The sequence below is a fragment of the Podarcis melisellensis genome (genome assembly GCF_964234715.1).
Source record: "Podarcis melisellensis genome assembly, chromosome: 14".
NCBI classification, from domain to species: Eukaryota; Metazoa; Chordata; class Lepidosauria; order Squamata; family Lacertidae; genus Podarcis; species Podarcis melisellensis.
Genome location: NC_138546.1, coordinates 22,315,870 through 22,337,622, shown reverse-complemented (window position 1 = coordinate 22,337,622; position 21,753 = coordinate 22,315,870). Strand labels below are relative to the sequence as shown.

Genomic DNA, 21,753 nt, shown 5'->3' with positions numbered 1-21,753 from the left:
TCAGTATTGTCTACTCTGATTGGCAGCAGCTCTCTAGGGTCTCAGATTGATGTCTTTCCCATCATTTCCTACTGAGTTTTTTTTTTAATGGGGGAATGCCAAGGATTGCACAAAAATGGGCCATCCCTTACTGATATATCAACATAAATTGTATGTTATCCCTATCTATTTTTGTAATTGAGTGAAAAACTATGATTGAGTAGTGTCTATGTTTTCTAGTTTGCTGTCTTGAACACCTTGAGCACTGAACAGCTGGTAGATGTCATCACGACCTCGGACGCTCTGGTCAATGTGACAACCCTGAGACAGGTTCTGTTGAGCCTAGAGACTGGCCGCTCTGAAATCCCACTTGCAAAGATGGATGTGTTCTTGACAAGGCTCAATTTCATCCTTGAACAGGTAAGTTCCAAAGAAACAATCAACTTCCAGCCCCTTCAGTGCAAAGTAAACATCCAGGAAGCTTCAGTGGAAACAAGAATAATTTTTATCGGATCAACAACATTTCTTGGGGTGGTGTTGGCAATATTTTTGCTCTGCAGGTGCCCTCCCATCTGGTATGTAGATTTGCAGTGGCCTAAATCATCCTTTTCCTTCAGAACCTTTCCTCCCCTTTTTGCAGAAGAACATCCCGGGTATCAGAAATGCCGAGGTGAGGTTGGAACTGCTCAGCACCGTTTTCAGAAACCTGGCCCGCTATTTCCGTAAATTCACTACTTTGGACTATCAGAACTGGTTCACCAAGAAGCTGAAACTCCTTTTGCCCAGCATCAATGTGAACCTGCTCCAGATGATTCCTCTCGATGTCAGCTTTGCCTCCTTTCGCGCCATGTAGGTGTCACCTTTCATTACTTGTCCCATCATCTATTGCAAGTGGCCCCTTTGGATCAATCAGCTTCAGATTTCGTTGCTCAATCTGCTTCTCATGTAACATTAGAATTGGAGTAGAGTCGAATGGTAGAAACTGGATGTTGGACGATTCAGGACAGACTAAAGAAAACAATTCTTAACACAGTGCATACATAAACTATGGAACTCACTCCTGCAAGCAGGCCCAGATTAAGGTGGTTGCCAGAATACGAACCCCCCCCCCAATTCTTCCCCAAAAGGAATGCATTAAATAAGGTGCCAGAAAATATGTCACAAAGTCTAACAAATTATTGCATAAGACTAAAATAAAAAATACTCTGAACACATACAATTTCACAATTGTCAGAAAAGCACAAACAAACAAAAATTATTTCACCAGACTTAATAAACACACAAAAAGCATGTGCGTTTTCATATTTAAAACTCACTTCCCATTGCTTTTGCTCACTTCCTAATGGGTCAGTTATCAACTCTTAGCCTAACTTACTTCACATGGTTGTTGAGAAGATATAGTGCCTTCTATTACCTATTTATGGCAGATAGCTTTAGCTCTTTAAACTCCAGCTGTCTAGTATTTACTTCTTTTCATTTTTCTCCTGTTCATTTGAAGATTTGGAGGTTTTGATCAGGTCTTCCCAGAGTTACCCGAGGAAGCATCCATCCAGATCTACAATTTGATGAAGAGAATAATGCAATTCCAAATCAATGCCTCAGGTACCTGCTTCATGGAATTTAGGGGTGGCAGTGCCTGCTGTGTCTTGGCTGGCTTGGGATGGGGTGAAAGGTAAATTGTTCGTGCATGTTGAAGGTGTTGCTCTGGCAGATGAGTGGTCTGCTAAGTGTGATGAAGACTATCTGTATAAATGAATATTTCTGTGTTTTCATTTTGCAAATTTCTGATTTTTAGGGACAGCATTCCCTGGTGCTTACAGCAACAGCCAGAGCTTCCTGCAACTCCTCTTTTACAGATTTGTGCATTTTGTGCCTTACGCTGACTTAGCCATCTTATATCCGAATTTTAACGGGGTAAGTGAATATTCAGGATGAATTTACATATTCCCAGAAATGAATTGCTGCTTGGTGGTTAAATCAGATAGATAGGTTGTGTTCTAGAAACTCCATTTTTCTTCATTCTTAAAAATAGGTGTTTTTTTTTTAAAAAAAATGGTTGATTGGTTTCACTTGACTTTCTTGTAGTTCATGACAATAGTGTTCATGGCACTAAGCTAGAATTAGGTTTCTTTATTAAAATGTCGGCTGAAGAATATGCCTGCCCTTGCTCAACCAAAGCTAAATTTCTTGGACGTCTGCTGAACCTGTTTCTCCATGAATTTTCTCCCTGCCAGTTTGAAGCCCTCTCTGCCCTGACTCCAAAGCAAATGGGCGCCATGATGGTTTTTACGAACGCATTCAGAAATGAGCGCCTTGCTGTCCAGATCTTGGCGGAATTAGAGAAGCGCCCCCCTGAGGAAATGAGGGACTTCACAGCTGAGTTCAATGCTGCGGTAAACCAGGTAACTGTGCTGTGCTTTCACCTGGACTGGAAAGTATCATTTTCTAACTTGCGTCAAATCTTTTCTCCTCCCCCTCCCCCAATCATTTTGCACAGTCAACACTGAACAATCGCACTTTCCACAAAATTCATTCTCCCTGCACTCTTGGAACTTGAGGAAGCTTGTAGCTTTGTGGTAGAATATGTGTGCAATGAGTTGTGGGGCCCTTCCCTGGCTGGGAACTGAAAAGATTGTGGGAGTATTGTGATGAAATTTGGGGCTGTATAGCAGCATACAGTTCTTTGCTGCCGTTTTCATGGGGGGGGGGGGAAACATAGTGATATAGCAGCGAAAAAGCCACACTGTTCCATAACACGACAGTCACTGCAGTGTGGAAGGATGTTAGAAAGCAGGACAGGAGCAGTGACAAGTGTAATCAAGAAAACTAGAACATTTTCCCCATGTTTGAATGCACTCTCAGCACAGACAAGATGGCCTAATGGTCTGACTCAGTCTCTCTATCTATCTATCTATCTATCTATCTATCTATCTATCTCTCATTAATTCAGTTTTACATTGTACAATTAAATTCAAACAACAGTCATAATCATCAACATTTAGGATTCATTGAATCCTTAGACACCCTCCCCCTTCCATGGTTTTCATTGTCAAACTTCATCTACCGCATCATATAATTTCCCATATTTCTTAACTCAATCCATTTTTATCTTAGTTTTTAGTACATTACAAGTGTTGCTAAAATCCTGCCTAAGTTTTTAGTTGTTTACAAAACAATTATAAAACAAATTTATAAATTTTCCCAATTCCTTATTAAATTCTCCTTCTTCCTGGTTTCTGATCTTCCTGGTCATTTTCGCCATTTCAGCGTAGTCTGTCATCTTTATCAATCATTCGTCTCTGGTCGGGACTTTATCTTCTTTCCAACTCTGACTCAGTGTCAGACTGCTTCCTGTGTTCCTCTGTCTTCCCCAAGCTTGTGCCCTTCAAAAGTTTTGGATGATGAATTTCCTCAGTCTTGGCCATCATTGGAGGGACCGGTTTGGGGGAGATTGCACTATGCTTAGAATTCATCCCATTGTATTTATACATGAGCTAGTTTTACAGACAGACATCCTCATGAAGAGCTCCACTGCAAACTCCCATTGAAAAGCTAGCATTTCCTCACATCTAGATTTGGATTTTGCTGGACAAACCATCACCTGCTAATCTTGCATGTGCCTAGAACGCTACCTGACCATTTCCCTTGCAGAAGCAGCTGCTCGTCCTCCCAGACCTCCGGATCCGTAACTTGATCTTTGAGATGGTCTTCAAGACGCTCAAGTTCAGCACCTTTTCTGCAGAGCAATACTCATTCTGGTTTGGCACTCAGCTCCAGTTCCTCCTGCCATCTCTCAAACCAAAGGACCTGCTGCAGATTCCCCTTGATATTGACTGCCAGTCTCACCAAAATTTGTAAGTCTGGGAAAACACCCATGTCTTTTTAGCCTTATCAGGGTAAGGACAGTGTAGAAATTGGATTCAGTTCTCATTTAAAGATATTTTAAATTTTCACTTTCTGAAACAATGCAAAGCACAGCTGTCCTTTGAAATTTACACTTCTCTGAATTTTGTAGTGCCATTCTCTAGCTAGGTAACGTGTACAAAGAATGCCTATACTAGGGTAAAGTGTGCATTTCAGAATGCATGTATTAGTGAAGTCAGATGCAAAAATTCCTTTTATTTGACATAACTGTTTGGCAAAAAATGTGTCTATTGGGCAAAACAGCATGCAGAAAATGTATGTTGGAGAAATTTGCACTAAAATACTGATGATTTTCACGAGGGCCTCTTTAAAAATAGAAAGAAATTGCAAATGATGTGGCAATGGAATTTAAGAATTGGAAAAAATGAGAAACGAAGAGTCATCAATCCCTACATCCAGATGGTGCTTGATAGCTTGGTCCACCTTTATGTCCCATCCTGTTTGTCTTTCCTTCCATCATTTACCTCTGACCTGGTAATGCCTCTCTTTCTAAAAGGGCATAAACTACGCTGGAGTTTTGGGACCCCATTTGATACAAGCCCTTCACTATCTTTGTCTTCCTCAGGGTGCAAGCGATGGACAAGGTGTTCGATCGTTTCACGGAGGGGCAGAAGAAGGCCATTCATGCGAGGATATTCAGCTACCTGGAATCTTATCAGGCAGATCAAGGTATCAGAAGATGGGCTCTTTGTTTTTGGAACTTAAGAACATGACCCCAACCGAGCAGCCTACTGGATTAGACCAGTAGTTCCCAAACTTTTTTGGACCACTGCAGTCCTTGGTTCCATAATCTCATCCCCAGTGCCTTCTACACTACCCTATAAAAGGCATTATTCAGAATAGTGGTTTGCGTGACCCACTAAAGAAGATAATAACACAATGAAATTCAAAACACTAACAGTTAATTGCACACTTATTCAAATGAAAACTATTTAATTTAATTCATTCAACAAAACAGATGAACTTGTGAACCCAGCTTTTCAAAGTCTGATACCCATTTACATCTCCAGTGCCCCCTGCTGTCCCCTTGCCTCTTAGCACCCCACCAGGTAACCCCACCACCCCACAAGGGGCAGTACCACCCACTTGGTTAAACGCTGGATTAAACCAAAGGCTCATCTTGCTCTATGGAATTCAATAAAATACAAGAAATAAGAAACAAGAAGAAGCAATAAAAATATAATAAAAAACTGTACCGCATCTAGCACAGCGCATTACAACTGATACTACAGGCAGAGAAATAAAGAAGCAATCCATGGCAGAAAAAGTTGGGAGCCACTGTTCCAGCTGAAGAACTAAAATTATTTGCGGGATGCTGGCCCTGCCTCCCCCAAACTGCATGCAGCTTCACTCAGAAGGTCCTTATTCTTCTGCTTTTCCAGGAGAATTCAGGTTTGCTTGCCCAATGATCAAAACTCTTTCTTCTCTTGCAGGGGTCACATGCTCTCCCAACACCAACAGCAGCCAATGGATCCTCAGCAACTATGGCCAGTTCAGTGCCTTTGCCAGCATTGCGGAGTTTTTGGCAGTGAATGTGAACTTCAATGGGGTAAGGGAACCTTTGCCAGCAGGGGTTGTGCCGGGGGGGAGAGGCAGATTGTAAGCCCTTGAAGTGGGGCCAAATTGGAGGGACCAGTCCTTGGAGAGTGGCGCAACTTGACCATAGCATGATGCCTAGGTTCTACCTCCAATGTCAGAGGTAGCATGTCTCTGAGTACTAGTACTGGGAATCTCAGGTGGGGAGAGTGCTCAGGTCCTGCTTCCCATTGGGATGTTTAGTTGGCCATAGAGGATGCTGGACTAGGCAGGCCTTTAGTCTGATCCAGAAGGCTCTTCTTATATGCTTATGATGTTGGGCTAGAGACCCAACCTGGAGAACCACAGATTCCCAGGTACACAATATTCTGTTGCGTACCAAGTCATTTTTAAGCATTGGTAATATTGGTTGCATGAGCAGCAAAATGTGCACCTTTTCAGATTTCGGCAATGGCAGAGCTATCTGCAAACCAGCTGGCTGAGTTGGCGGTGGAATCAGGAGCGCTGGCTGATGGGAGTGGCATCATGGAGATCATGGGCAACCTGAAGACCGTGGAAGACCTTGCCATATTCTTGGGCAAGCTGAACACCATTGCCCCGGTATGTGGCTGCTCTCTGGGAGTTGGGAGGGGGCTATTTATTTATTTCATAAAATTCATATACTGCTTTATTGTGTGTTTTTTTAAATCCTGCATCAAAGTGTTTTACGGAAAGAATAATATAATAAAATTATCAGTTAAAAGCCATTAAGAACAGCCATTAGAAACCTTTGGAAAACAATTAAAATCAATGATAAGATGCAAACCAGATTAAAAATATATGTCAACATTCTGCATGTCTGGGTAGACTTGTCTAAACAATTTTTAAGCAGGCACTGAAAAGAGTACTGCGAAGGTGCCTGCCATTTGTCAATAATCAGAGAGTTTCCAAGTGTAGATGCTGCCACACTAAAAAATTGGTTTCTTACAAATGCAGAATGTGTTGTGTGACACTTGTCACAGTGCGAGTTCCACAGATTGGGCAAATATGGGGTAAGGGGATGTCACAGATTAGACACAGATTTGTCTAGTTTATGACTGCACATAGCATGTTGCCTTGTGGTATAACGTAAGCCTGATTTCTTACTAGAGCAGCTTTCCTCACCCTGGTGCCCTTTGTAGATGTTTTGGACTACAATTCCCATCAGCCCAAATCAGTGAGCATTGTGGTTGTGGCAGGATGTAGCATTTGAATAAGTAGAAGCATACCTGGTACTTCACAGAATGACAGAGCGACAGAAGACAGGTGCCTCCCTCAAGGAGATCACCATGTAGACTAAATTTCAGTGGCAAGCTAAGGGCAGGGGAGGAATGAGACAGGCTAAGGGTTGCAACAGATCCATGTGAGGAAATGTTCCACAAATTTACGCTTCATTTCAGTTGGCAATATGGACTAGGAGATTAAACCAAAGGATCTGGAGGAAGAGTAGGTTGCAAGAAGGGCCTTGAAGGAAATGACATGGAGGCCCCACCTCACTTTGGGGGTGGGGTTGGGTTCTAGGAGCACCAGAGCATGTGCAGAGTTGTTTAATGAATACTGGGTGGCGATTTCTGTTCACAGATGGAATTGCAAAGCAGTTCGTACGCCGGTTCCATCTTGAGCATTGCCTTCCAAAGGATAGCGATCAACTTCCCGAAGTTCAAGGCCAGTGATTTCGCCTACTGGTTCCAAGTTATCTTCCAGAACGTTCTGCATGAGTTCAACGAGACCCTTGTGGTGGACATTCCTCTCAAGATATCGTGTGACTCCTACCAGAAAATGTGAGTGTGTTGCGTGGCATGGAAATGAATGCTCGCCTCAAACCTGCACCTGCTTATCAGGCAAACAAATGCGATAACAGACTGTTGGCACAAAAATAAATAAATTGCTAGCCATGTTAGTTGCACCAAAAGAGAAATATTAGGGGTGATGGCAGGAAGGGAAGCCATCCAACACTTCAGTAGGAAGTGAGCAAATGAGGATGACTCAGAAGGATGACCCACCCAGACTAGCATCAGCAATTTTCTAGGGTCAGATGACACTTAATTGTTGGTTCCCTTGTGTCAAGCATAGAAGCCACCTGGGCTGAAAACTATCTCCTGGCCAGCTGCAGTGCTGTTGTGCAGTGAGGTGACAGGGTGGCCCAGGAAACAAGGTGGCCAAGTCCTTTAGCTGGTGTCACTCCTACAAGTCTACTCCAAAAAGACTGAGTGAGATGCTTACAGGGTACGATGAAATCTTATCTGTAAAGCACATCTTTCCATCTGTGAATTCAAAGACAGTACCACTCTAAGGCCAAAATAGACAAGAAAAGAAAAGAAAAAAGCTTGTTCCATCGTGTGCACCCAGAATAACCTGGGGAGGAGTTCTGTGCCAGTGAAAAGCTTACCTAGTGGTTAGAGTATTGGCTGGGTTTGAGAAGACATCTAGTTCTGGCTAACAGTGACATTGTTTGCCCCTTTTGCTTCCCAGATTGAAAGGTTTCAACAATGTTTTCGCCAACATCCTGCCTGGAAAGGCCCTCAGTGTATTTGGATTCAGCAAAGCTTTTTTGACTACAAAAATCAAATCAGGTAACACAAGCCCTTAAAAAAAAATCTACCTACCTACCTATCTGAATAAATCAGGGCTGTCGCTTCATGAAATAGATAACAATCATATTCAACTAATCATGGGATTTAATAGATCCATTCTTTAGTTAATCACATCTGAATGAATGTGCACATTACTGGAGTCATAGGGGAAGCATTTCCCCCATTCTTTTGAGATGGTGGGTCCTTGTGTGGAAACCAGATGCCATTGCAGAAGAGGTTTTCTCCTGTGTAAGAGAGGTAGAGAAGGTTCCTGCCACTTGTGGGTTTGGAAGATGAGAGGAAGAGAACACAAGGAGAGTCCTGCAGAATCAGGCCAAAGGCACCTTGTCCTCACAGTGGCCAGGCAGATTCCTCTTCTGGGAGGCCTCCTGAGTGCCACAGACACACTCCCTCCGGCAACTAGTACCCACATTCCCAGCAACTGGTACCCAGAAGGCATCCTGCCTCTCACAGTGAACATAGCCATTGTGACTAGTAGCCATTGATAACCTTCTCCTCCTTCGTGGATTTGCCCCATCCTCTTTTAAAGCCACGCAAGTTGGTGGCCACCACTGTCTCCTGTGGCAGTGAGTTCCATAGTTTAACTATGCACCGTGGAAAACGATTCTTTCTTTTGTCAGTCCTGAATCTTCCAGTCCAGCTTCATTGACAAATACAGGTGAAGCTGGAATGGTTAGGATTTTTATGAAAGCCTTTCTCTGTAACTGCACCCAGACTGCAGAACTCCCTTCCTTCATGAGGTCTGCATGGTCCTCTTCTGCCACTGAGCTGAAACCTTTTAAGAATTTCTATTTTATTTAGATTTTTGCCAATTTAGCATTCTTAAGAGCTGATTCTACTGTTGTTGTTGTTTTTACTTTGTTGGGAAGATGCTGCCATGTATTGCGTCAGACCATTTGTCCATCTAGCTCAGTATTGTCTACATTGGCCGGCAGCTGCTTTCCGGGGTTTCAGGCAAGGGACTCTCTCCTTGCCCTACCTGGAGATGCCAGAGATACAAAGCATATGTCCTACCACTGAGCTGTGACACTTCCTAGTTCTCATTCCAATTATGTAATTTGCGTTATGATATATTGTTGTTTCAAAGTGTGAAAGGTGCCTTGCATGTGGTTTTCAGGGCAGGATGTAAATTTCCTAAAATCAAAAGACAAATAAATATGTGCTCTAATCATGATTGACAGGGTGCCGTTGGTTTTTAAGTCTGCTGCACAAAAGCTCTTTAATCAATTAGTTCACTGGCCAAGCATTGTAGCTCTGAGAGTTGTTTATGTAAGGCTCTAGGTGAGGCTGGGAATGCAAAGAGCCTTTGTCTTTTTGCCATGCTTGGCTTAGCAGCGTAAAGTAAAACCAAGCCCTTGTTTTGTACACTTTTCTTTAGGGAAGGGCCCTGAAGATGTCCTTGGACTCCAGCTCTCACCAGCCCCAGCCAGGGTGGCCAGTGGGTGACGGGCAATGGGAGTTGGAGTCCAGCAACATCTGGAGGGATTTTGGTTCCCCCTCACAGCTTTTCTGCTTGCCTACAATTAATACAATTGCATCTTGGGGCAGATTCACACTGAAGGCACATGACTTCCCCCAAGAAGCCTGGAAACTGTAGTTTATTAAGAATACTGGAAACTGTAGCTCTGTGCAGAGTCCCCAGGGTTCTTCGGGGCAAGCTATGTGCTTGGGTGTGCTTTAAAAGTGTGGTGTGGATTTGCCCCTGGTTGACTGGTTGGGAATGGGGGCTGAGTTTCCTTCTGTACTTGAGTTTTGCACCACTGGCCAAAGTCAGCATGCTCAATTGCAGCCTTAGCTGACCTAGCACCCTCCGGGTGTTTTGGACTACAACTCCCATCAGGCCCCGCCTGGCATGCTGTATGATATTGGGGCTGATGGGAGTTGAAGTTCATCTAGAGGTAGGAACTAGGGAAAAATACTGTAGGTTCTGTTCACATTTTAATGAGAAACTGCCTACTTTACACTTACTAAACCAATATTATTATTTATTAAATTTGTTACTCTATCTTGCCCAAGGGAACGCAAAGAGACTTACAATATGCCATCTGAAACAAGGCTATTCTTCAAAATTTGTGCTTCTCCAGACTTTTGATGTAGTTCTCCACCCAAACAGGGTGTACAAAAATACGTCTATAACACATCCATAAAATGCATATATTAGTGAAAATAACATTGCTTTAAATATGTGTATATTAGCCAAGACCACATACAAAAAAATGTGCCCATCAGGAGAAATTTGTACCAAAATGTTGATCAATTTTCATGAGAGGTTTTTTTTAAAAAAATCACAAATGTCTTGGGAAATATGTGGAACTGACTTTAAGATCTGATAAACAAGATATTTGTTCCTCCCTCGCTGAGTGGCATCAGGTTTGTAAAGGCTGCTGCAAATGGTTCATGGGAATGAACAGCTTCTCGTTCCTTCCAGGCATTGCATGTGGGAGGCCCACTCAGAGTGTTCAGGAGTGGCTGGAAGTCAATCTTGGGAACTTCAGCCAATACGCCCAATACCAGGACCTGCTCAGCTGGAATTTGCATTTTGATGGAGTGAGTATTTTATATCCAGGATCTATTGGCATGGGACCTATCAGGCTCTTTCGCGGTAACATTTCTTGCAAACAAGTGAAGTAATTTATGGCCATAGCAACTTAGCAGATGGTTAGAGATTAGCCAGTTTGGGATCCCCTGCTTAGCCTTTTGTGGTTAGGAGAAAGAAGCTTCCAGCCACGCATGTAGATGTCTTCATGTGGTTGTTTCCCTCGACAGAGATGAAATCCCCTCAGAAATGTACTTGCTATTTTAGCAAGTCCAATCGTTCCCAATCAGTGATGGTGGAAGTGTCATTTTTCAACCTGAGGAAATTTTCGTGGTAAACCTTCTGAGGGCTGCATGGCACTGGTGGTCGGGGCCAGAGGCAAAAACCTTGTGGACTGATGGACATGGCTCTTACTTCTGTGCAGCCAATCAAAAGCCAGAAAGTTCTATACCCCGCCTTTCCACCTTCCATCACAGCACGTAAGAGGCGGGATCGCAATTCAAGGATACATTCCAGCCAAGCAAACACACTGGAGTGGGGCACAGAGCAGGGGCAATAGGGGGCACAGTCTAAGGAGGATGTGTGGCTTAGCAAGAGTCCTGAGGGCCATACAGGGAAGCTTGAAGGGCCACATTTCCCCCTCTTGGGCCTTAAGTTGCCCACCCAAGATCTAAATCAGGACTTCCTAAACTTGGGTCTCCAGCTGCTTTTGGACTATAATTCCCATCATCCCTGACCACTGGTCCTGCTAGCTAGGGATGATGGGAGTTGTAGTCCAACAATAGCTGGAGACCCAAGTTTGGGAAACCCTGATCTAAATAGTCTAGGCAGTCCATTGTATCAGGGGTAGGGAGTGTGAGGCCCTCTAGGGACTACAACTTCCATCACCCATGACTATTGGCCATACTGGGGTTGATGGGAGCTGGTGCCTGACAACATCTGTAGGGTGACAAATATTCCCCATCCTTGCATTATATGGACTGACCTTTGGGCAGAAAGATGGTGCTTATTTATTTATTTATTATCCGCCCTTAACCCTAAGGTCCCAGGGCAGGTGACAACAGTAAAAGACATTGTTAAAGAGTGGTTTAAAACAGCTTGCAGTCACAAAAATAAGGTGGATCCTAACAATGTGTACCTTGAGTGTCAAATGGCAGGGTAAAGCATCCCAAGGACCATATAGAGAAATATTTCTTAATTTCCCTGAAGCTTCTCCGCAACAACACAGTTGTTGATTCTCCAGAATAAATGGGCTGGTACAATCCCAATTAATTTCATTTGGGCTCCTTGCTCCCTCCATTCCCCAACCACACTCCCTGTCCATAACTCTCACCTCTGCTCCTTGATGACACATGAGCAAAATCCTGACCTTCCCTAACAATGTTTGTGCACATTCTATAGCTGACAATTTCCCGCTTGAGCAGTATTTTTTCTGATGTTCTCTAGTCTCTCCTGCATTTTTTAAAAAAATTGGGTGCCAACTCTAAACCAGAAACATAAGGAGTGCATATGTAGGCATTGCAACTTATTACAGACTGCTTGAAAAATTCGCCATCATTTGCTTAATGCTCCCCTGCAGATGGCTGTTCTGCAGTCTTTGTCTCCACTGCAACTTGCATCCCTCACCCTGAAGTCTGATGCCATCAATGAAGAGGAGAAGATGTGCCAGATTCTTGCAAGACTGCAGAACAAACCACTGGAAGAGATTTACCAGTATTTGGACCAATTCAACACAGATGCCAATAAGGTACGGCTTTCAAATATTTACTAAAGAAAAGCAAAACTCCAAATCAAGTTAGGTCTTTTTGACACCCAAACTGACTTTTCCGTTCCCTCACAGAACCCACATTGCTTGTATGCATTCTATTGCTGACAGTTTTCACCTGATAAGTTAGAATGTTAATGAACCTTGCATGTATCCCTGCAGCTCAGCCGGGGGAAGATAAGCAGCAAATCACAGTCAATGGGACAGCCTCTCATTGCCCGTTATAGACAACAAAGTTAGGATAAATCCAAATAGTTAAGCAAAAGAGTTTGCTACTTTTTTCCTTCTCTCTTTAAATTGCAGCTTGGAATAACGTCTCTCAAAGAGGAAGGCATAAGGCAAAGGGTGCTCTCTCATTTTGTGGAGGCGATTGGATCTGAACTCTCAACCTTCAGCCCTGCAAACTGGACTCATTTGCTGTCCACAAGGCTGCTGCTTTTCCTGCCAAGTGTCAGCGCAAAGGAATCCAAAGAGATGCTGTCTTATGTTTCCGGTTGTGATGCCTTCCAAGCTGTGTGAGTATAAACCGCCGTCGTTCTCTCTGTTACAAGTATTCAGAGGAGTGTGCCAATGTGTAAGTAACCAAAATGGTGGATCCCATGTGCAAGAGGGGCCTATCAGCAAATTTGGGGGAAGCACAGGATTCGTGGAAGTACAACAACATATAGGTTGCAGAGGGTGGGGTGGACTAAATGAGGAAAAACCCTAAAGCAGCCCAATGAAGAATCAGCAAGGTTGGTCCATGAGGATATGCAGAGTACTGCCTCACCAACCACAATCTGCCCCCAGCCACCATCTTCTTACTTACAACCAGTTAGGAGGGCAACACTGCCTATTAACTTACTCCTCCTTAGTCTCAGTGTTGTCCTTGTAGAGAACTCAATAGAGAAGAGGATGGGGACAGAACCAGAATGAGCTGTCTCTGCCTGTCCTTGGCTCTGTCGCCACCTACTGTTGGGCTCCCTGCCTTCCACCCCAGCAGTCCTCATCAGGAACAGCCACCACTGTGGAGCACGCTCAGTGGGATTCTGTCTGACTCTGCAAACCAGGGGGACTGGAATGGAGTATTGTGGAGGAGGGCTTGGCTGGCTTATTAAAACAAGGAACAGTCCACACTGCCATATGGTCTCCTTTCTGGTGCACAGGCCAAATTCATTCCTGGAAGCTTCTATCCAATGGAGTGGGAAACTGAATTAAAGGAGCAGGAAGGAGATTCATGTCTGGGAACCATGTCTGGAGAGAAAGAAGCAACCTATGGTTCAGCCTCCCCCAACCTGGTGCCCTTCAGATGGTTTGGACTACAACTCCTACCAGCCTGAATCAGCATAGCCAATGGTTGAGGATGACCATCATCCTTGACCACTGAGAACTAGTGATGCTGATGGGAGTTGTGCTTTCCAGATTCCTTGGAGTACAAGGTTGGGGAAAGCTAGACCATAGTTTTTATGAGTGTTGAAGATGTTGTGATAGATACATTGTGGCTGGTGGTGGACATATTAACTATGAGCACTGCTGGAAGTCATCACTTGATGTTGCACTCATTAGGTCAGGGGTAGGCAGCCTAAGGCCCATGGGCCACAAGAGGCCCACAGGAGTCGTTTAACCGGCCTGATCCAGAAGGCTGTTCTGCTCTTATGCGGACATTTCTGACACAACCTTTTATCTTCAGGGTGTCCTCGCTGAGCCAAGTTTACTCTGCAATACTACCAACCAACCAACTAGGTGTCTACAGGACCTTGTTTTCCTACCTTGACAACCAGCACAAGACCACAGGTAACTCGGTAGCACCATTTTAAGTTTGCAGTTCAGGGGCCATGGATTGGAAGTAGGGAGAAAGCTGATCCAGTTGATTTCCATTTCAAGGCATATCTTCCTAATTTAGTGCCTTCATTGCATATCTTTAAGAACCAGACAAAATGTTCCTCTTCAACAGGCATTTGGGTGATTATATTGTAAACCACCTTGTGATATTCAGATGAAGGGCGGTATAGAAATTTAATTATTATTAATAGTAATTCACACTTTCTGAAACAAAATGAGAATGAAAATACTGCAGTCCTTTGAACAATACAGTGCTCCAACCAAATCATGTTGAAAAGAATGCAGATGCCGGAGTAAAGTATGTATAAAAATTCACGTATTCATGGAAAATAGCAGGCAAAAATGCATTATATTTGGGAACATTGCTTTACAAAAAAAAGAAGAAGTGTATATTAGGCAGAATTACATACAAGCATGTATATAGGGGAAACTATTCTACCATATATTGGATTTTTTAAAAAATATATAATTAAATTACAAACTGAAATGGAAATATGGCAAACTGAACTAAAGATTGGAAAAATGAAAAGCTGAGGGAGACTGAAATCAACAGATTCCTTCATCCCTAGCCATGGGCAATGTGTGACGCCAGGATGGTGGGGTCTAGGTACTTTAGAGAGCCAGTGGGAAACAGAGGTAGAGGCACGAGCCCCTGGGCATGGGGCCTGAGAGGGATCCAGCAGGGAGATGGGCACCTAGGGGAGAATTCATTCCTCTTGAGTAGGAATAGAGAGATCAAACCCACCCAGTTTTGAATTCTTGGCCGAATGAGTTGCCACCTGCAACTGTGCCAATGAATCCCACATGGAGCTCTGTTCAGAAAGGCTTGTTTGTTTACCGGCACTGCAGGATCGGCGTGTACCTCCAACACTGGGGATTCTGAGGCATGGCTGCAAGATAACCTGGGGCCCTTCGCAGCCCAAGCTCCTTATGGCGATTTCACCACGCTGATGGCCACATTCAATGGGGTACGTAGCAGAGGTTGCCTTGTGTTGATGCATAATGCCCACCCTGTGCTCCAGAACCCCACCCCCACCAAATGATTAGGGGCCTGTGAAGTCTGTTTTGCATTAGACTCCTCCTGAAAAGGGGAAGAGGGCAGAGCAGTTGCTTTTGCATGCAGAAGGTCCTTGGTTCAATCCTTAGCGCCTTCAAAGAGTGGCAGGGTGAGACTCTTGCCAGAGAAACCCTGGAGTGCTGCTGCCAGTCAGTGTAGACAATCCTGAGTGAGCTGGGTCAGTGAGACGTCAGTTTTGCGAGTTTTCCACATTCCACACTTGCAAAAAGAATAATTCTTCATTTCAGAAGGGGTGGAAGTGAATATTCTGTACAACAGCCCAATTGAGAAGCTTCATCCCACACATGGGAGAAGGAAAGGGCTGCCTACCTTTCTCCCTCCCCAAATCTTCTAAAGCAGTCTTCCCCGATTGGGTACCATCCAGGTGTCTTGGACTACAATTCCCATCAGCCCCAGTAAGCATGCTGGCTGGGGCTGATGGGAGTTGTAGTCCAAAACATCTGGAGGGCACCCGATTGGGGAAGGGTTGAAGAAGTCTCTAAGTATGTCCTCGAATGTGTGTTTTTACAGTTTGATGTCCTGGGCAACCTCACTGCCACCCAACTGGCTCATGTCTTTTTTGCCTCTGGAGCCCTGGATGATCCTGATAAAGTCAGCGCCCTTCTGGAACCTTTGGAGAACAAGCCTGTTGATGACGTCCTTGCTTTTATGACAGAGTTTGCAGCCTTGGCTGCTCAGGTGAGTTGTCTTTTGTTAGCTTTGGTTTATATCCATTTGATAAGATCCCTTTACTTTCTGGAGCTCTCCTGGTGCTGCATCCTTTGCTGCTTCTCTTTGGGGACATCTGAGGCCCAGTGTGGCATGGTGGTAAGAGTGTCGGACTAGGACCTGGGAGACTGGGGTTCAAACCCCCGCTTGGCCACGAAGCTCTGTCTCTCTGCCATTCTTCTCTCCAGCACAATCACATTCCTCTGTGCTACTCTGGCCATTTTGAAGGCTGGGGCCATGACCTGTTCCTTCTGTGTTTCTGATTGGCAGAGTGGTGTGACGTTCCTGGCAAACACGGAGGTGAGGGACAAGATATTTGACGCCATCTTCAGTGAAATAAAGAGCCTGCTAACCTCCCAGTACAAAGACTTGTTCCAGAAAACATTGACCCTCGTGCTTCCCAGCATCAACGCCACAGCCCTGGCAGCCATTCCACAGAGCATCCCCTGCAGCACTTTCAAAGCCATGTGAGTCTTCAACCTTCTGCAGGTTTGCCAGGAGGGGGCAAAGGAACCAGTTTCCAGGCCCAATTTAAAGTGCTGGTTTTGACTGATAAAGCCTTGTGTGGTTCAGGATCCCAGTACGTCAAAGACAGCCTCTCCCCATATGAACCCAGACCCTGTGATCGCCATCTGAAGCCCTTCTTCATGTGCCCCCTCCGGGAGAGGGGCAATTTGAGAAGGGGCCTTCTCAGTGGTGGCTCCCTGCTTGCAGAAGGCTCTCCCCAGGAAGGCTCACCTGGCATCATTGTTACATATCTTTAGGCAAATACATTTGTTTTCTGCCAGACCTTTGGCTTTTAATCATCTTTAGCCTTCTTGAGTGGGTGGGCCTGTTTTAATCCTGCCTTTTAAAATAAGCATGAGTTTTAGATTTTTCTGTTTTGTTCAACACTGGTTTGAATGTACGTGATGTTATCGTAAGTTACTTTTGTAAGGAAAAAGAAATCTAGTAAGTTTAAATCATCGTCACCATCATTATTAGCAAACAAGAGGTTAATTGGTATAAAGACTTTAATACGTTTCCCCTCCTGTTCCTTCCTCTTCCACCCAGAATGGCTGGTTTGGATGGCAGCTTTCGACACATGTCATCAGACAGTCGCCAAGATGTCTACAACTTTGCCAAAGGCTACCTGATGACCAAGACGTCTCAAGGAGGTAGGTGTCAAAACCAGAAGGTGTTTGCTAGGTGGGTGGAATTGCTATGCTTGCTTCCCAGCTGGCAGGGGGCGCTGTTGTTACTGGAAGCAAAGATGGACCATTGGTCCAGTTCAGTATAATGCTGTTTCCTCTGCTCCTTCGCCACTCATAGCAGCTGTACCATGCCCCCAGTGCAAATGGAATATAGTGTGATAGCATATTGCAAGGAGTCACTTTTTCAGGGAAAGGGGTCCTGGATGCACGATTCTCCAAGAGTGATTTTTTCTTTTTTCCATTCCAGGAGATCCCTGTACTGAGAATACTCGGGGCAGCTTGGGTTGGTTAACAGCCAACTTTGGGTCCTTCAGCTCATTAGCCAGTTATAAAGACTTGGTTGCCATTAATGGAGATTTCCACCCGGTAAGTGACCTTGCTGGACATGGGGCAGGGGGCAGAGGCTTATTCATGACTTAGCCGAAAGTATTGGGTGGGGGGTTGAATTCATTTCACATTGAAAGGCTAGCCTAGTTAATTTGCCCTTTTCCAAAACAATACAAGAACCAAAATGTAGCCGCCCTTTGAAATTTGAACCCTCTGAATGTTGCAGAGCTCTCTTCCAACCAACCAGTGGTTCTGAAAACACTCTTCCAACCAACCAGCATTTACCAGAATTCATATTTAAGGGGGAATTGTGCATTAAAATGAATATATTAGAGAAAATAGCATACAAAAATAATTGTGTTAGGGGAAATTGCTTGGCAAACACGCACATTCATCAAAACTGTTGAAATTTGTACTAAGAATTTTTTTTAAATGCAGAGAACTGAATTGAAGATGGTAAAAATGAGGAACTGACGGAAACAAAATTGATAAAATTGTCCCTGCTCCGCTGACAGTTTCCTTTGCTAAGAACCAACTTTGCTCATTCTTTAGATGGATGCAGTTGCGAGACTCACACCATCTCAACTGGCTGAGTACACACTGGCGAGTGACACCCTGCGCGACAGTGAGAAAGCTGGGAAGGTCTTTGGCTCCCTTGATTCACACAACATTGGAGAATTCATGGATGCTTTCAATGCGGCTGCCCAACAGGTTTGCAAGACTCCCCTCTTCCTCCCCTATGCCTTGTTCAAAGTGCAGCAGCAGGGCTCATTCGGTTTGTTACTTAATTCTACTTGTGTTAATGTCAACCAGCCAACAGAGAATGCTAGATGTATTACTTAGCAGCCAGGTAGAGTGGTATGATATTCAGTGAGACAGCATGTGATCTGATTGCCTGTGTAGTTCTGGGGGAGTTTTCCCCTCTTTATGTTTGGTTGAATGTCTCCCTGCCCTGTACAAGGCCTCAGCTGAATGACAAAAGCTCTCTGTCGTTTCTTTTCAAATTATACATCGTTCTGGTTCACTTTGCTCAGTAAAGTGTTATCATGACTTTTATCTCTGGACTCTGTCAGCGTTAATTAAGTGACTTTGCTAACACATCTCCCTATTGAAGGTTGCTCCATTAGAGTGATGGGCTATTGCCCAACAGCCTTACTTCAACCTCCCCAACCTGGTGCCCTTCAGATGTTTCCGACTTCAGCTCCCACCAACCCCAGCCAGCACTGGAGGGCATCAGCTTGCCAATGGGAGCCATAGATCATGCCAGCTGGGGCTGATAGGACTTGCAGCCCCAAACTTCCTGTTAAGAACAGTTTCAGGTTAAGTACGGACCTCCGGAATGAATTATGTACTTAATCTGAGGTACCACTGTACAGGCTAAGCAGGTTGCTACTAAAGAGGGTCTTCTCTGCATTGCCACCTCAGCTCAAGAACTTCCTCCCCAAGCCCTTTGCTTGGCGCTGCCTTTGGTAAGCCTATCTTGTTGAATTAACCTCTTACAGCAATGACTATTGGCCTGCCTTTAGCTGTTGTCTACTGATTTAGTTGCAGATTTGTTTTATGCTGTGCCATTTCATTTGTGCGCCTTTTCCTTAACTGTGTTTATTGCTGATCATCTACTCCAAGGGTATCTAATATGGTCTCCTCCAGATATCTTGGACTATAGCTCCCATTGACTGATGGTGGGAGCTGAGGTCCACAACATCTAGAGGGCACCTAGTAAATGATACACTTTGACATTAGGATGTTAGTTAGCTAGGTACACCTGTCCTCCTAACGCTGTACCTTCTGTGCCTTTTGCTTTCTTCTTAAAGCACCAGCTCACTCAGCTGCCCAACTTGGAGACCAAACGGTTCATCCTTGGCGAGATCTTCTGCCACTTGAGTGGCGTACTGAAGCTCTTCACCACAGAGGACTATGCTGTGTGGTTTGGGCAAAGGCTCCCTCTCTTCCTGAGCAGTCTTGATGCCCAGAACCTCGGCTTCCTGCCCAGTGACATGTCCTGTGATTCTCTGGCAGCCATGTAGGTACCAACTCTATGCCTATGCCAAGGTAGGGGTGATGGCGGAGTCATTTGGCGTGGCCCAGCAAAGGGTGAGGAGAGCAGTCACAGAAACTCAAAAACTGCAGGTGGTTGGGCCATCTAACTCAGTATTGTCTACACTGACTGGCAGCTGTTCCCCAGGGTTTCAGGTGGGAATCTCCCCTAGCCCTACCTGGAGATTGAACTTGGGAGCTTCTGCATACAAAGCAGATGTTCTGCCTACTGAGTTCTGCCCATTATCCTAGGAAACTGCTTTAGACTGAGTCAGACCATTGGTTCATCTGGCTCAGTATTGCCAACAAAGGCTGGCAGCAGCTCTCCAGTATTTCAGACAGAGAGTCTTTCCAAGCACTGCCTGCAGATGTTGCAGATTGAAATTGGAACCTTCTGCATGCAGAGCAGGTGCCCAGTCACTGGGCAATGGGTCTCCTCCCCAGTTGTCAGTGGAAGATGCTTTGCTGATCCAAAATGCCTCCCCCTAACTTCACTCCTCCCTTCTTTTGAATCTCCAAACTGAGCATTATTACTTCAGTTACAACCTCCTTGCTAATCTTGCAGAGTGGAGGGTTTAAATGATCACCATGCCAACAGCACATTTGAAAATCCAGAGGATATATTCTCCTTCATAAAGAGGATTCTTGAATTCCAGCAACAAAATTCAGGTAAACAAAGGAAGCACATCTCCTTCCCACCCACCCCAAGGAACACTTTACCTTCTACCCACCCCTGATGAAGACCCTCTTAAGAATTTTAAACCTCAGAGATATGCATCTGCTTTGCTAATTCTCTCTCTCCCTCTTTATGATTTTGCCACAGGTTCTGCCTGCACTCAGGGGGCCTCCACGGACCAAGAGTGGCTGAGCAAATTCTTTGGACCCTTTTCTGCCTATGGCTCCTACTCAGATTTCACTGCATTGAAAAGCAACTTCCGTGGGGTGAGAGCAGCACAGACTTTGGAGTTTAACATTTCTGGTGTTCTTGACTCTGGGCTGGTTCGGGCATAACACTAACTCATGGGTCACCAATGTATTGCCCTTGAGGCCTTTCCTTGGTGCCCACAAAGCCTCTAAAGACGCCTCCCCCATCATTGCTCCCCTTGGGCAGTTTAGCTTTAATAAGCTCACTCAAGGAAGAGTTTGGAAACTTTCACTTCCTTTTTTTAAAACCGCAGTTTCCTGTGTCACCCAAACCTTGGTAAACTGTGGTTTAATCTGCACCTTACTGACTCAGTGATGACTGGAAGCTTGGGGTGTTTGAAGAGTTCTGGATTCTGAGCTTGAGCCTAGTTTCCATCCAACTCCAGCTCTGTGTTTCCAAATGCAGGTAGATTCCTTGGACCTCTTCTCCGCCAGTGCCTTGGCTCAGTTGTCCACTGAAGGTCACACCATTTACAGCAGCTCAGCCATGGGGCTCGTCTTCCAAGCCATCCAGAGAAAGAAGGAGCCAGAGCAATTCCTCAGCATGTACCTGGATGAGTTCAACACTCTGGTGCTGAAGGTAAACAGAAGCTTGTTTACAGACTTTTCCTCCAGGGTTGGAGACAGGCTGTGATTTTCTGCAGCATAACTGGAGCACTGGTGGTCAACCCCAATGGGAATGCATGGTCTGTGACCTTTGGAGTAGCTGGGAATTACTCCAGAGCAGTGGATTTCAAGCTATGTAGCACAACCTTCACCAGGATGGGGCCCTCCTGATGTTTGGGACTCGAGATCACCCTTTCCAATTTCCTACAAACTTTCAAAACTCATATAATTGTCAAGGGTTCTCATTGCTAGCCCATTGTTCTCCATTGTGTGAAACGTTGTCAGCTGATTTCGTTGATCCTTTTGGGTGTAGTTGCAAAATCAGAAGTGCAAGGTCCCTTCATGATACCCACAGTCACACCCCCTTCTAAGATTGCACAACAATATTATAATATTAAATAATTAGAGTTGCATTATAACAATCAGTGCAGATCTCCATGGGTTGCCCTTCAGCTACATTTACTATTTTCTGTGCGCTTACTTGGCAAATGGTTTGGAGTGCTCCAATATCTTCATTTGGAGTGACTTAGATTGTGTTTTCCTTGAAGTTCCATTGTATGTAACAGAACTTACCATTCTCTTGAAACTGGAGCGCCTAGTGTTGTCCATGTTCCTAAATGCTGAGCTTTGGAGCATATGGAACAACTCATTGGTCTTCTTCCTGTGTGCCGTCTCCAGAGTGACCCTAGGAGCCAATCCTCAGTGGC

The 21,753-nt window shown here is 44.7% G+C and overlaps 1 protein-coding gene across 1 annotated transcript in view; it reads left to right on the top strand.

The window, feature by feature from the left end:
- Positions 1 to 21,753, top strand: part of LOC309356185 (uncharacterized protein) — a 60,650-nt gene that overhangs the window by 29,298 nt on the left and 9,599 nt on the right. Inside the window, exons 26-50 of the mRNA XM_081887364.1 lie at positions 220 to 399; positions 620 to 828; positions 1,478 to 1,581; positions 1,775 to 1,893; positions 2,214 to 2,381; positions 3,631 to 3,833; positions 4,469 to 4,572; positions 5,337 to 5,452; positions 5,881 to 6,039; positions 7,039 to 7,238; positions 7,930 to 8,030; positions 10,480 to 10,598; positions 12,167 to 12,334; positions 12,656 to 12,867; positions 14,022 to 14,125; positions 15,023 to 15,141; positions 15,762 to 15,929; positions 16,230 to 16,426; positions 17,013 to 17,116; positions 17,400 to 17,518; positions 18,032 to 18,190; positions 19,294 to 19,502; positions 20,082 to 20,185; positions 20,340 to 20,458; positions 20,847 to 21,020. Coding sequence (XP_081743490.1) covers positions 220 to 399; positions 620 to 828; positions 1,478 to 1,581; positions 1,775 to 1,893; positions 2,214 to 2,381; positions 3,631 to 3,833; positions 4,469 to 4,572; positions 5,337 to 5,452; positions 5,881 to 6,039; positions 7,039 to 7,238; positions 7,930 to 8,030; positions 10,480 to 10,598; positions 12,167 to 12,334; positions 12,656 to 12,867; positions 14,022 to 14,125; positions 15,023 to 15,141; positions 15,762 to 15,929; positions 16,230 to 16,426; positions 17,013 to 17,116; positions 17,400 to 17,518; positions 18,032 to 18,190; positions 19,294 to 19,502; positions 20,082 to 20,185; positions 20,340 to 20,458; positions 20,847 to 21,020 — 3,738 coding nt within the window. The remainder of the gene's footprint in view (positions 1 to 219; positions 400 to 619; positions 829 to 1,477; positions 1,582 to 1,774; positions 1,894 to 2,213; positions 2,382 to 3,630; positions 3,834 to 4,468; positions 4,573 to 5,336; positions 5,453 to 5,880; positions 6,040 to 7,038; positions 7,239 to 7,929; positions 8,031 to 10,479; positions 10,599 to 12,166; positions 12,335 to 12,655; positions 12,868 to 14,021; positions 14,126 to 15,022; positions 15,142 to 15,761; positions 15,930 to 16,229; positions 16,427 to 17,012; positions 17,117 to 17,399; positions 17,519 to 18,031; positions 18,191 to 19,293; positions 19,503 to 20,081; positions 20,186 to 20,339; positions 20,459 to 20,846; positions 21,021 to 21,753) is intronic.